Source organism: Crinia signifera, chromosome 8 (assembly GCF_055691185.1).
Source record: "Crinia signifera chromosome 8, ASM5569118v1, whole genome shotgun sequence".
In the NCBI taxonomy this organism is placed as follows: Eukaryota; Metazoa; Chordata; class Amphibia; order Anura; family Myobatrachidae; genus Crinia; species Crinia signifera.
In genome coordinates, this window is record NC_139224.1 from 110,834,195 (window position 1) to 110,849,925 (window position 15,731).

Below are 15,731 nucleotides of genomic sequence, written 5' to 3' on the forward strand. Positions count from 1 at the left end.
TATTTGTCTTAAGCATCTTTCTTGGGTTTGGGAAATGGGCCAGATTAAGTACATTATAAACCATATTGTAAGGGTAACAAATACATTTATATTGTTTCTCTGCAATGTAAATACTCTCTGATTTTGCATGTATACCCCCATACGCACTGGGCATTTTTTCAAATGAGCAATGCTATGAAAATTGTTGGCCAAAAACTGGTCAGTGAACCACTTTCCACAGTAGGAGACTATGGAAAGTGGTTAATTCGCCCTGTAATACTGGCTAACAGTCGGCAATGGCCAGCGGTGGTCAGCAATGATGTCGCAGCAAGCATCAGCGCTCATCGGCCACCTATACACACCAGGGACGTGCAGTCATGGGAGGCAGGGGAGGCAGAGCCTCCCCTGTCATTAATGATTAAAATAATACAAAGAAGATACTTATGACACAGTCTGTGTCATAAGTATTTTCTTTATGTTAATTTAATCCTTCTCATTGTTGCTAGATTTTTTATGTAATTTCGGAGGCACCGAAGGCGGTGCCTCCAGCTGCCCCTTACAAAAGGCTGGAAGCAGGGGGCGGGCATGGGCTGGGGACATGCAGAGGGCTGTAAAAGCCCATTTAAAAAAACTAGTAGAAGCGGCACCACTACAAGTGCCGCAGTGACAGGGGCGTGCATTCAGCCCTGTCACTGAAGCCATCGGAATGCCACCCCCATCCCTCCCCTCTCCCCTCGCTGTCGGCACCCGTACTGCACTGCCCTCACCCACCTCAGTGATGGCACCAGTACAGGCAGGCCAGGAGGGTCGGGACACAGGAACATCTGTGTCCGGCGGCATAGGTGCCGATTCTGTGGGTGCTCAAGGGCCCGGGCACCCACAGAAATTGATGAGCACCCACAGACCCGAATCCCACTGCTGGGCTGCCATATTAACTTGCTAATATGCGGCTGTAGCACCCACATTGCCGGACCCACCACCTGGGAAACGGTATGCCGGGAAGAGTGTATTCTGTCCGCGGAGTAATTGCACTGTGGGGGCCTTTATATACCTGCACTGTGGGGGCATTTATGTATGTGGAACTCTGTTGCAGTAATTTGAATATTGGAGACAACTGTGTTCTGTAATATAAATTGGTATTATTTTGTGGCCACACCCCTTCCCCATGAAGCCACTCCACTATATTTTGGCTTGAGCACCCACCAGCAAAAACATAAATCGGCACCTATGTCCGGCGGAGCCTGCTCATCAATGTGGGTGGGATGCGCTACCTTAGACCGGACAGCTGCGACTGCTGTAGAACTTTGCTAGTGTGGCAGTGAGGAGTCCTGGCTGGAGTGCTGCTGTGAAGGCTGTTCCAGCGGCGGCCAGGGGGGGAGAGAAGTCCCCAGGCTAGGAGCAGCGGTGTCCTGAAGCCCTCCAACCGCTGTCTCCAGGGCAGGAGCAGCGGTGTCCTGAAGCCCTCCAACCGCTGTCTCCAGGGCAGGAGCAGCGGTGTCCTGAAGCCCTCCAACCGCTGTCTCCAGGGCAGGAGCAGCGGTGTCCTGAAGCCCTCCAACCGCTGTCTCCAGGGCAGAAGCAGCAGTGTCCTGAAGCCCTCCAACCGCTGTCTCCAGGGCAGGAGCAGCGGTGTCCTGAAGCCCTCCATCCGCCTGTCCCCGGGCCAGGAGCAGTGGTGTCCCGAAACCTTCCAACCATCTGTCCCCAGGCCAGGAGCAGCGGTGTCCTGAAGCCCTCCACCCGCCTGGCCCGCTGCATGGATGGACATTGGCTGCTCTGCCGGACATGGTGGAGAGGCCACAGTCCAGGCTGCCGACGAAGGTCTTCACCTGTCAATCAATCAACTTGCGTGTCATCACCATGCTGGAGCTGCAGGCCTAGGAGGACAGGGTGAGTATGCACTAATGCCTCTTGTCGTCAAATTCTACTAAGTGTCAGCCAGCCATAACCCCCATAGCATCAAGCATGTAACCCCCATGGCAACGAGCATGTAACCCCCATGGCAACGAGCATGTAACCCCCATGGCAACAAGCATGTAACCCCCATGGCAACAAGCATGTAACCCCCATGGCAACAAGCATGTAACCCCCATGGCAACAAGCATGTAAACTCCATGGCAACAAGCATGTAACCCCCATGGAAATGAGCATGTAACCTCCATGGCAACAAGCATGTAGGACGTTAAGTCCTACTAGAGGCATTATTTTAAGCAACAAAAGTGGGGCATTATGCATCTAACCCACACTGCACAGGGTATTCTGCATTTAAACGACACTAATATTCCATGAAAGGGCCCAAAATGTATTATTACACCATTGCATGTGTAGTAATACCCGGAAGTGCTGCCGCTTCTGGGAGAAGATGCAGAAAGCTGCATCTTTTGCCAAGAAACTCAGGGCAATGAGTAATTAGAAACCTTACTATTGGGGCATAATTTGCTAGGGGCATTTTTGTGTGTGGGACATAAAAAGGTGTCAGCGGCATACCTATTTGTGGCATAATGTCCAAATGGGCATAACGGTGTGTGGCATAATGTTTCATTGGCATTACGCTGTGTGGCATATTCTGTCATTGCCATTACGGTGTGTGGCACAATATTTAATGGGCATTGCAGTGTGGCATAATATGTAATGGGCAATATGTTGCGTTGTATAATATGCAATAGGCATTACAGTGTGTGGTATGATATGTAATGGGCATTATGTAGTGTGGTATTATATGTACTTGGTATTACCTTGTGTGTCATAATGTGTCATGGGTATTACGGTATGTGGCATATTGTGTCATAGGCATTACGGTGTGTGTCATAATGTTTAAGGGGCATTACTTTGTTTGGCATAATGTGACCATGCCGCTATTGTTATGAAACTTGACCACAACCATTTTTGGTACCACCTAAGAAAAAAATTGTACTTGCACCACTGCTTACAGACCAGTGCCTCACCAGCCACTGACCTCACCGCACGTCACTGATACACACTAGGAGATTTTGAGCTCAAAGTACCTCAAAATGGGAGTTCAAATCTCCTATTGTGTATCGGCCTTTAGACGGCTTTATTATTACATTACAATTTAGATTACAGTTTTAATACACCCCACCCAAATCTAAATTATTCTGCATATGTTACTTCTGCAAGATGGGCAACATGGTTTTACCCATTTGTGTCCTTTTTTTGCTTTGTAAACAAAGCTCTATTATGTCCCCATGTAGCTAACATTAACTATAGTCTTATATCTTATATGAGGGCAGTATGCATATTGTATTGGTTAGCATTATTGCCTCAAAGCACTGAGGTCATGGGTTCGACTCCCACCATGGCCCTGACTGTGTGGAATTTGTATATTCTCCCCGTGCGTGGGTTTCCTTTAGGTACTCCGGTTTCCTCCCACATTCCAAAAACCACACACACACACACGCGCGCGCGCGCGCGCACACACACACACACACACACACACACATATATATGGTAGGTTATTTTTCTCCTAACAAAAATTAACCCCAAAATGAATGGGTGCGTGTAATGTACATGTGGTCAGGGAATATAGATTGTAAGCTCCACTGGGGCAGGGACTGATGAGAATATACAAGTATTGTCTGTAAAGCGCTGCTGAATATGTGCACGCTATATAAGAAATAAATATATATCAGTTCCTGGCTACTTTTCTGTCATTCCATTAAATCCATCATGTTATTATTTACTTCTAATATTCTAATTGTGTCCTAATTCTGCCAATGTTAAGTTACTGTTATCTAACTAGTATAGTCCAATAAGTATTTGTGGATTTATATTGATCCTATGACTCACCTAAATAAATGGATTATGATGTTCTCACTTTTAGCAATTTTCCATTCTGGAACCATGGTGAAGAAAGTTGCAGTGATTGGTGCCGGCTGCAGTGGCTTAACTGCCATTAAATGCTGCCTAGATGAAGGTCTGGAGCCCACCTGCTTTGAAAGGAGTGATGACATTGGAGGACTCTGGAGATTTAAGGTATACAGTAAATATTTATTAGTTAATGGTTATTGGTATATCAGGTCTGAATCAGGCCCATGGTGCACGTTCATCTACCTAGGGGCCTTCACAGGGTTTAATCTGTCACTGACTGTATGTACCCATGTTAAGTGTTGTTGTACTGCCCAGGTGCAAGAACCAAACAAGGGGCCCCTAGCAGGAGACATCATTAGATAGTCGCTGACCATCGAGTGATTTATCAGTCTGAACTGACATTTATTTCCTCTGCAAATCGCCAAAGATGGGGCGGGTGCTGACGTCCTGTGACATTAGCCGCCCACCCCCGGCAGGCATCGGCCCACCCATGTTGCCAGGGGAATGGCCAGCATTATTATGGGGACGACCATTAAACGCTGTGCATTCCTCTGGTCCGTCCCTGTGTCCGACCCTGGGCCCTCACTCCAAGGGTTTGCTCATGCGCAGAAATGCGCATGCGCAAACTCCGTCCATTTTGGCTGGGGCCAAATTCGGATTGCCACGAGCGATCCTGAATCGGCCCCTCTGTGTGAGAAGCATGTGTCACCAAGGCAGTGAATGAATGATAGATAGATAGATAGATCGATAGAATCCCTTTATTCGTCTCACAATGGAGAAATTTCAGTGTTACAGCAAGGTTCAAGTACAGATATAATAAGAACACACATAATAAGATAAGATCCAAACAATATAACTCAAGAATCTAGGAACATGCAGGTCTTCAGACCATGACAGTTGTACATTCTAATTGCAGCCGGAAGGAAAGATCTGCGATATCTCTCCGTTGAGCATCTAGGGTGAAGCAACCTATCACTGAAAGTGCTACACCGATCTGTCAAAACGTTTTTGAGCGGGTGTGAAGCATTATCCAATAATGATGTCATCTTGTTGATCATTGATCAACACCATTGATACCACTTGTATGCACTGTGCACTTGTTATGACATTTCACTATTTTAGGTCACTTGCTTCTTTTCAGATACATACATATGCTGTGTACACACGGTACAATTTGACATTCGATTTTGACTATATAGTCAAAATTGAATCGGGAATGCATAGACATAGAAAGGGGATAGAACATGTTTTTAAGCTTTCTATTCCGATTCGATGCGAGCTCTCGTTCAGCTGAAATGGAAAAGCCAAATACATAGTGCAGCAATGAGTATATAGTGCAGATTGAATGTAGATAGTATGAATTGTATGTAAATAGCACATGAGTTAGCAAAGATTGCATAGCAATCGAATCTAAAGGTGTGTACACACAGTGAGATTCCTTTGCTATTCGACTAATGGTGTGTACACACAGTGAGATTCCTTTGCTATTCGACTAATGGTGTGTACACACGGCCGGTGGCCATGCTCTTTGATTCCGATGCGACCTGATTGCATCTGGATCAAATCGCACGGCAAGCCAAAAGACACGCATGCATTTTTGACTATATAGTACAGATCTGTACACTCAATGCAGCCCTGTCTATCTGGCTTCGATTTGTGCTGTGCAGGATCGCGCATTGGGATTGCAAGGTTAAAATACCTGTGCGATCTGCATGTGATCCTGATGCAATTTTGAATATATAGTAAAAAATTGTAGGCTAAGTTGTACCATGTGTACACACCATAAGATTCAATTGCTATGCAATCTTTGCTAACTCATGCGCATATCTACATTCAATCTGCACTATATAGTCATTGCTGCCCTGACTATTTGGCTTTTCGATTTCAGCTGAACGGGAGCGCGCATCAGCATCGAATCGGGATAGAAAGCTTAAAAACATGTTTTATCGACTTTGGATGTCTATGCAATCCCAATTCGATTTTGACTATATAGTCAAAATCGAATGTCAAATTGTACCGTGTGTACACAGCATTAGTCAAATAGCAAAGTAATCTTACAATGGCCCTTATTCTAGTTGACTCGGACGGATGCGTATTTTCAGATGGCCACGGAGTGTTTTTAGCCCAGCCTCCCGTATGGGTCGCTCACACTGTCTGAATGTGGTAAGACACTGAGCGAACGGACCACGAGTGGATGTTTCATGTGAACAACTCCCCCATCTGTGGGAACCTCCCCCATCCTCAGATGGACTGAGCGGTCAGACAGCCCTGAGTGCTCCAGACCACTCGGACATTTCTCCGTGCGAAAGCAGGGATATCGGAGGCCATCTGGCTATGTCAGCTGCCCCCCCCCCCCCCCCCACACGTGCGTCATGGCCGGATTACCATACGTATGCCCAGCATTTTCATGGGAACGCCCATAAAAACGTGGGGCGTACGCATATGGTAATGAGCTCAAACAGCCCTTCACGCCCCTCACCACCCCCTGCTCGACCGATTGTTTTCTGTGTGGAATTCACGCCGTATTCAGCCATGCGCGGCGTTCGCAAATGCGCAGAAACGCCTCTGCACATGCGCAAACTCAAAACATCGGCCATCCGACCGAACACACAGCCATCCGACTCAATCAGAATAAGGGCCAATGTGTGTACACACCAATAGAGTTAGATGTCAGTGTTATGTATTGTATAAACAGTTCATCACTGCTTCAAAGGCTAAAGTTACATACATCTTGTTTATTGCAGGAAGTCCCAGAAGATGGCAGAGCCAGTATTTACCATTCTGTGATCATCAATACATCCAAGGAGATGATGTGTTACAGTGATTACCCCATTCCTGATGACCTCCCGAATTATATGCATAATTCCAAACTGCTAATGTATTTCCGCCAATATGCTGAGCATTTTCACCTCATGAAATGTATCCAAGTAAAGGTAATGACCTAGTAACATAGGGCCAAATGTATCAAGCTTAAAAAAAAATGATAAAATGGAGAGTGAGAAACAGCCAGCCAATCATCTCCTACCTGCCATGTTACAGACTGGGTTTGAAAAATGACAGGTAGAAGCTGATTGGCCTCTTCTTTATCATTCTCCATTTATCACGTTTTGAATCTTGATACATGTGGCCCATACTAACACAATGTAGTAATTAAGGTTCAAAAAAGACTTTAGTCCATTAAGTTCAACCTATTTACTTGTAACTACTGACTTGAGTAAGTCATCTTTATGATTCCCTTAGTGACTAAAATGTAACCATGGAGCTAATTCAGATGTAGGCGGAGTGGCTATCACTGCTCTCTATTACAAGCAGACGCCTGCTGCAGTAATGATCTTACTTGCATCCTAGGACACAGAATCAAATCACTGACTCACCTTTGGGTGCCATGCAGCTCCCAGGGGACACAAGTCACCCATGGCAGAGGTCAGGAAATCTCCATCCAGCAATGGAGATCACTGTCCTCTTTCCTTCCCCTAAAAGCACAACAAAACTCTGCTTTCACAAACAGAGGTTGTTGCCTCCCCCTCCATGACCCCAAATGTCATCAAACTGCATTCACTGACAGTCTGATGCCGGTCTGCTTCCTACATCACAGGACCCGTCCAGGCACATACAGAACTGGTCCCGAACATCGGGGAAGAGGCCGAGCTCGGACCTGAACGAACAGGTTTGAATCGGCCCTTTAAAATCAGTCCTGCACAGCCTCTGTTTCTGTATTTGCTACAATACTTTTATATTCCTTTTATGCATCTACAAACTCAGCTTAGTTGCCAAATGTAGATTTTTTGTGTCTGATTTATCCATGAGTTTTATCTTATGCAACTGGGAGCTGATTGGCTGGAGCAGCAATTATCATATGCAATTGGGAGCTAATTGGCTGGAGCACCATTTATCAAATGCAATAGGAAGCTGATTGGCTGGAGCACCATTTGTCAAATGCAATAGGGAGCTGATTGGCTGGAGCACTATTTATCATACGCAACAACTTTAAAACAAGTTACAGTTGATAAACCACATACCACATACCACATACCACATGTACACGCACACACAGACATTCTAGGGTTAATTTTTGGGAGCCAATTAACCTACCAATATATTTTTGGATTGTGGGAGGAAACCGGAGTACCCGGAGGAAACCCACGCAAGTACAGGGAGAATATACAAACTCCGCACAGTTAGGGCCATGGTGGGTATTGAACCCATGACCTCAGCGCTGTGAATGCTAGTTGGGTTGTTGGTTTTGTTGCCCTTCCCTGTAACTTATTGGTATGTTTTATTTTATAGATTAAACTATAGGGATAGATCATCAATATAGATAAATCAAATGATGTGAAATAACTCTCTTCCTATTTTCTTTACATGAAGACCGCTGTTGTAAGCGTTAAGAAACGTCCAGATTTTCTCACCACTGGTCAGTGGGATGTGGTCACAGAGACTGAAGGAAAACAGCAGTCACATGTCTTTGATGCTGTACTGGTCTGTTCTGGTCACCACTCAACTGCATTTCTACCACTTCATACATTCCCAGGTATTGCTCTACATTGTTTAGTCACATATTATGCATGAGTAATATTAGATCAAAGTGCAGTCCTCACATGTATGCTACCTGCTGCTAATCCACCAAAGGGGGAATAAATCATACCCCTTTGACACTTGCAAAAATATCCCGGGGTTTTGCACATGAACGCGCATCAACCCGGGATTTAGCTCAGTGTGAAAGGGTCTTGAAAGAATATTCCGGGATGAACATCAACAGGTCCTGACCTGGGTAGATTCCGGAATCGACCCGGGATGCGGTCAGTGTGAACGGTTCTGTACCCGGGATTGGGTACACGGGACTTTAAAAAAGCTGCTGATTGGAGCTTTCTTGGGCTCACACGAGGGACCGCGGAATACATGTAAAGTAATCCGTGTCCTTACCACACTATCTAAAATCAACTCCACGCCGTTGTGGATAGTGGGGGTATGAAAAGGTCGGAGGACGCGTACCGCCGCCCCTTGCGGGCTTGCTGCGCTTGCCACGCTTTGGGTTGGCATTGATAGTAAGGGTGGCATTGACAACGGGTGTGCATTTAACATTGTAAGCACCCATCAGGGTGCTTGTACAATTAAAAATCGAATCGCATTGCATGCATTGCATGCCGCTATATTGCATGCGATGTGATTGTATAAGATGTACTATGATCAAAATCGTGGGCGCCATGCTAGGAAACAAGTACCCAGAATCAATTAGATTTCCATTGACCAATAGTAATTACCAACTATAACTATCATTGTTGAAACCACGACAATCACTCCTACCACTCAAGCTCGCTGCTTGGTGTCATTCTTGACGCAGAACTGTCCTTTGTTCCCCACATTCAATCTTCCTCAAAATCATGCTACATGCAGAGCCGGCCCTAGGCATAGGCAAACTAGGCAACTGCCTAGGGCATTTGGAATGCCTAGGGGCACCAGCAGCTTCTGCTGATTAAAATGATATGCAGCATGTCTATATTCTGCGTGTGAGTTAGGCTGTATCTGCATATGAAATAGTGTATTCATGGAAATCACTGTAACATAGCATTCCGTATGCAGGTACAGCCATAGTCGCACACAGAATATAGACATGCCGCATATCATTTTAATTATTGGAAGCTGCTTGTGTGTCCTGGTCACATAACAATGCAAATAAGATTAATTTTCAGCAAAAAAGGTGCCCGATGTTAGCAGAACTGGCCAGGTGCTGCATGGCCTATTGAGGCAAGATGTATGAGGAAACATCTGTATCCAAGCAGAGGCAGAGGTCACAGTGTTAGCGGCTGTGCAAGTGCTGTCTGCGGGTGGGTTGGTTGTGCATTATGTTTATAAGAGCATTAATAATGTACGGCATATGTCTATGTGGCATTATGTGTATATGGGCATTAATAAAGGTTGGCATAATGTGTAATGCACATTATGTTTATAAGGACATTAATAATGTACAGTATGTCATGTGTAAGGGGTATTACTGTGTGGTATTATGTGTATAAAGGCATTTACTAATGTGTGGCATTATGTGTAAAAGGTGCTCTACTGTATGGTGTAACATAGAATGGGCACTACTGTGTGGTCTAATGTGAAAAAAGAGCAATTCAGTGTGATGTAATGTGAATAATGGGCACGACTGTGAGAAGTAAAGTATATAAGGTCATAGGCGTGTGCAGCACATTTAATTAGGGGGTGCACCGTCAAAGGGGTGTGCCTAGCACCACCTACTGGGTGTGTCTTACACAGCCAATCAGGCCATTCTAACATCATCTATTTGCTCTCGTTACAAAATAAAACATCTCTCAGCCACACCATAATCTCCTGCCTATTTCAGTTTTAATTTTATAATTACTCTGTGTAACAGTACATGCAAATACAGTCATAAACATATATGGATGACACAGGTATGCAGTGATATCACAATGGTCTAGTACAAGTAACAGTACAAAACACACATAATTGATTGATGGGTGCTTCTTTTAACGGAATACAGTTCTAAAAGGCAAAATACTTTGGTAAAAGGTATTGCTGGTTGCTAGTGGCAGGGATGTTTTTATAAGGGTAGGCACAGCATTAGGGGGTGCCTGTGCACCCCTAACTCTCAATGTGCGCGCACCTATGTATAAGGTTAAGTGGTACTAATAAGTGATGTAACGTGAATAAGGGACACTATCGCATGATATAATGTGAATACAGTTGCACTACTGTGTGGCATAATTTGAATTGGGGGTACTATTGTGTGGCCATGCCCCTTCCCAGTGAGAACACACCCCTTTTTGGGATGCGTGCCAAATGTGTGCACTATTTCTATTTAAAATAAAGAGGGTAGGAGCACCAAAATGATGACTGCTGTCATGAGTGATGATGGTGCTGGGAAAGGGGTGCAGGGTCAGAGGTGCAACTAGTGGCAGTGCTAGGGGGCACCAGCCAAAATCTATTTGCTAGGGCCGGCTCTGGCTACATGCATCTAAAAAACATATACAAGAAATGACCATACTTTACACAAGACACTGCTAAACTCTAATTCATGCTTTCATCAACTCCCGCATTGATTATTGCTATAGTCTCTTTAATGCTCTTCCCCAATACAGACTCTCACCACTACAATCCATAGTGCTTCATCTGCAAAACTGCTCTATTAGTGCCTCCATTGATTACCTGTATTCTTCGATATTCAATATAAAATACTTTTACTTCCACAAAATTCCATTAACCAAACTTTACCAACATACATCTTTGCTTATCTCAAAATATTTCATAATTTGATGTTCTCGCTCCTCACAAGATCTACGTCTCTCATGGACACGTATTATTTGCTCCCATTCACAAATGCAGGACTTTCTTCAGGCTGCACCAACTCTAAGGAATGTCCTCCCATGTACAATAAGATTCTCCTTAATCTCCGTCCCTTAAAGCGTTTCCTGAAAACTCACCTCTTGAGGCAAACTTATCATATCCCTGAGCCCCCACATAATCTTCATAAACATTTCCTATCCAATTACATCCCCACTGCACAGTGCACACATATCCTACCTTATTTTCTCTCCCATTTTCCCATTCTCCTGACCCCTGGCCACCATTGCTGGGTCAACGTACTGTATCATGCAGTCTACCAACAACCTTTGCAGCCAGGGGCGTAACTACCATAGGTGCAGGGGGTGCAGCTGCTATGGGGCCCAGAGCTGAAGGGGGCCCATCTTTGCTGTCAAACTAATATGTTTTGCATACATTTATCACCATCAGTTGCTAAACAGGGGGCCCTTACAAACTTTTGCTATGGGGCCTACGAATATCTAGTTACGCCTCTGTTTGCAGCCTGACTAGACCATTATGCAATAGAAAACAGCTATCTTTTGTATCAATGCCTATATCCCTATAGATTTTAAGCTTGCGAGCAAGGCTATTTTACCGTTTTCACTGTCACTTCTATCCAGTTTTTTTTTTTAAATCACTGTTTGCAATTGTAAAGCACAATGGAACTTGCTGCACTAATAGTGAATAAGCTAGAAGGTTGTAGACCCAGGGCCAGGTGTATCAAGCTTTAAAAAGTTATAAAATGGAGATTGATTAAAAAAAACAGCCAATTAGCTCCTAACTGCCATGTTACTGGCTGGGAGTGTTTACATGAGTGCATATCAGACAGTGTGTTTTCCCAATACACTCTCCCCCACTGTTACTGATGTCCTCTGGTCAACCCTGCTGCAGGGCTGTCAGAAGACATTTCTACCCATGCCGCATCCTGTGCCACACCCTGTATCGGCAAGAGTGTATACACATGCTAGTGCAAGACCCCGTCACCCGTCACATTGGCTGGGTACGCTGTCATCTATTGTTTAAACGACGAGTTTAATAGCTTTATATTAGAAAATAACCTCACTGAAGCTGAATTACGTTTTATAAAGCAGTTCTGCTCAATATCTTTCAGCTGTGATCCCAAGGGTTAAGTGTACTAAGTGGTGGGTTTCCTGTAGTCTAGGTGGGTTTCCTGTAGTCTAAAAACCAATGGGCTTCACTGGCAGTTTGGGGAGGGGAGTCAAAAATACAATATTTAATGGCTATTGGTTGCGACTATTTTTGAAAACCATGGTTGATACCTACCAGTTTCTAAGCCTTTATCCCTCTGGAAATTTCCACTGATTTACCTCAAATTGCAAACTGTCCGTATTGTAAATTTACCCCCAAATGTCAGTATGACATTATTCTAGGATCCAAAGGAGCTTACAGATGAGTCCACATACATTTAGCCTCTAGTCACGTTACACAACCCTTCATGGTGCTATTCCATGCCAGAGCCGAATTAACCATATTATATTCCCTGGGCAAAGCAATGCATTTGGGGACCCGTCACACCCATGTAAACAAAAAAACATAATAACATTCCCCTCCTGTGGTCCCATATCATCACTTCACTTGCTTCCAATACAGTCAATGGCTATCACCATTCTAATTGGTCTATATTTACAGCGGTCTACCTGTCAGCATGTTAACAGCCATTCACTGGGCCAGATGCACTAAGCTTCAAAAGTGATAACATGGAGAGTGATAAACATCCATCCAATCACCTCCTGCCTGACATTTTTCAAACATAGTCTGTGACATGGCAGGTAGGAGCTGATTGGCTGACTGTTTATCACTCTCCATTTTATCACTTTTGAAGCTTAGTACATCTGGCCCACTGTCTGGCTGCAGGCTGGGAAGCAGGAAGAGAATGGTGCCTGGCTGCACTGATATTGTGTAATTCACAATCAGAGCAACCAATCAACATTCTCTACTACCTCCAAATAATCTCAGTAGTCAGATACCCACAACCCAATTTGCCCCAGCTTGTAGGCCCCTAGAATTGGGGAACCTTGGTCAGCTGCCCATTGAACCCATATATTAAGATGGCCCTGCTCCATGCGCTACAAGTGCCATACAACATAAAGAGTGAGCTTTGTGTGACTCAGTAGCACGAGCATCTTTGCAGGCAACTTTTCCATAAAAACGTGTGTGCAACTACAGCTGTATCTACATAGGAAATGCTGTGGTACAGAGTTTTCACGGAAAATCATATACAGATACAGCCAAAGTCACACACACAGTATAGGCATAAAGCATATCATTTTAATCAACAGAAGCTGCTTGTGCATTACATTTGCTCTGTTGTGCAAATGAGTTGCATTTTAATTAAGAAAATTGCATGCACAGATACTTGACGCTACCAAGTCACGCAGAGCTATTTTTTTTTTTGTGTCATGGGGCTTGTAGTGCACGGTGGATAGATGTATGTAGACACATCTGTAGGTTCCCAATTTAACAATAGAATTATATGACAATCATTGTTCCCCAAAAGCTAATACTTACATGTTACAATCTCTTTTTAACAGTAGTTTAAAGACATTAGTTTTTCCCTGTTGTTTTCTCACTGTCATCTGTTGATGTTCACAGGCATTGAAAAGTTTAAAGGCAAGTATTTTCACAGCCGTGACTACAAATCGGCAGAACCTTTCAGGGACAAAAGAGTCGTAGTGGTTGGTATTGGAAACACAGCAGTGGATCTTGTTGTGGAGCTTAGCGCTGTGACTAAACAGGTGCGTATTAGAGGAGCTCATATGACTGCTACAGAGTGCTACTCTTTCTATAGAGTTCAAAGCTATATGTCGTTTGAGCTAAACTAAATATGAAACGTTCTCTGTGATTGAATATGATCACAATCACTTATCTCACCAGTGCTGTTTGTGGTTTGCAGCAAAGGCCTGCTATAGGACTTACTGCATAGTACATGCATTCGCCTGATGTTTGGATTGTCATTTTAGCCAATCACATATGTAGTAGGTCAAGTCATAGGAGTAAGCTCTGTAGGTGCGTGTCTTCTTACTCCTAATTAAAAACAGGAAAATCACTGATTTCTCTAGCAGTCCCTTCTTTTTTTGTTCATTACTGTAACTGTTTAGTTTGCTGTGGGGCCTGCAATGTCTCATCTGTTCAGATTACATTATATCATATACCATAGTTTTCCCAACTCTTCCCTTACAGTCCAGCTATTAAGGATATCCATGCTTGAGCTCAGGTAAGCTAGTGGCAGATGTACTAGACCAGACATGTCCAACGTTGGCCCTCCAGATGTTTTGAAACTACCCAGCATGCTTTGCAATAGTTTTAGCATTCTCTAATAGCAAAACTGTGGCAAAGCATGCTGGGATGTGTAGTTTCACAACATCTGGAGGGCCAATGTTGGACATGCCTGTACTAGACCCTGGAGAGTGATAAATTAGAGAGATATAAATAGTGTCGGACTGGGGCATAAAGGGCCCACCAGGGAAATGCAATCACAGAGACCCACTAAGGGGCGTGGCCATTTACTGGAAGGGTTGTGGCCACTTGACCAGTGAGAAGTGGCTAGTCATAACAGGTGCCACCTAGCATAGGGGGTTATTCTAGTTCATTCTTTCTGACAAAATCCTTCTTAGATGGACAAAACCATGTGCACTGCGGCTGGGGCAGATGTAACTTGTGCAGAGAGAATTAGATTTGGGTGGGGTTTTTCTTCAAAGTGAGATCTATATTGCAGTGTAAAATCATGCAGTCAGTATTTTCCCTGCACAGAAACAAAATAACTCACCCAAATCTAATTATCTCTGCACATGTTACATCTGCTCCCCTGCAGTGCACATGGTTTTGTCCATCTAAGAAGGATTTTGTCAGAAAGAATGAACTAGAATAAACCCCATAGTATATACAGAACAAAATGTGCCTTTCAAACAAGACCACTTTTACTCATTCAACTGTGTTAAAAAAAAAAAAAAAAAAGATCCGGGTGCAGGATGGCCATTTTTTGGTCACACTGTTTGCATGTGATGTTAGGTCTCCACCTCCACAATGCTCTGTCATCGCCCTCTATCTCTCTGGGAATTGCAGTTGCATTTTACAAAATGCAACTGCAGTTTATAGCCTTGCACAATCGTGTTTTTGAAGATCTGTAGGTCTAGTTGAATTAGCCCCTATCAGCAATAATAACCTTCCATCTACTAAATATGATTGAGCCCACACACAGGAAATTAGTAACGGCACCTGGGTGGTTCTGCAGCTGCTAAGTGGCTGTGCTCACCTGGGGTCTAAGGGCCTGATCCTGGTTCACTTGCAAAAGCAAATTCTCTCTCTGGTGGGTAATGCAGCCAATGCTACATCGCTCCACGGGGGGGGGGGGGGGGGGGGGGGGGCAGGGGCTGGCAGCCACTGAGTCACTAAGGTGTGGGGGAGAGGATAGTTGCGCCGCTCGCTTCGATCCAGGGGGGGGGGGGCTGCTCCCAAGTTCCTCCCTCCAATGACCCTGACTGCATGCATACCAAGATATGTCCATGCTATTTTGTAAGCATGATTACACCTACCTGGCAAGTCAAAGCCCCCTTTGGGCCTAGGTACCTGTCACCCTG

At 44.5% G+C, this 15,731-nt stretch overlaps 1 protein-coding gene across 1 annotated transcript in view; it reads left to right on the plus strand.

The window, feature by feature from the left end:
• The window catches only part of LOC146026366 (flavin-containing monooxygenase 5-like), a 34,953-nt gene that overhangs the window by 9,029 nt on the left and 10,193 nt on the right, over window positions 1-15,731 (plus strand). The window contains exons 2-5 of the mRNA XM_083156977.1: window positions 3,821-3,972; window positions 6,552-6,740; window positions 8,176-8,338; window positions 13,747-13,889. Of these exons, the coding sequence (XP_083013103.1) occupies window positions 3,841-3,972; window positions 6,552-6,740; window positions 8,176-8,338; window positions 13,747-13,889 (627 nt within the window). The 5' untranslated portion in view covers window positions 3,821-3,840. The remainder of the gene's footprint in view (window positions 1-3,820; window positions 3,973-6,551; window positions 6,741-8,175; window positions 8,339-13,746; window positions 13,890-15,731) is intronic.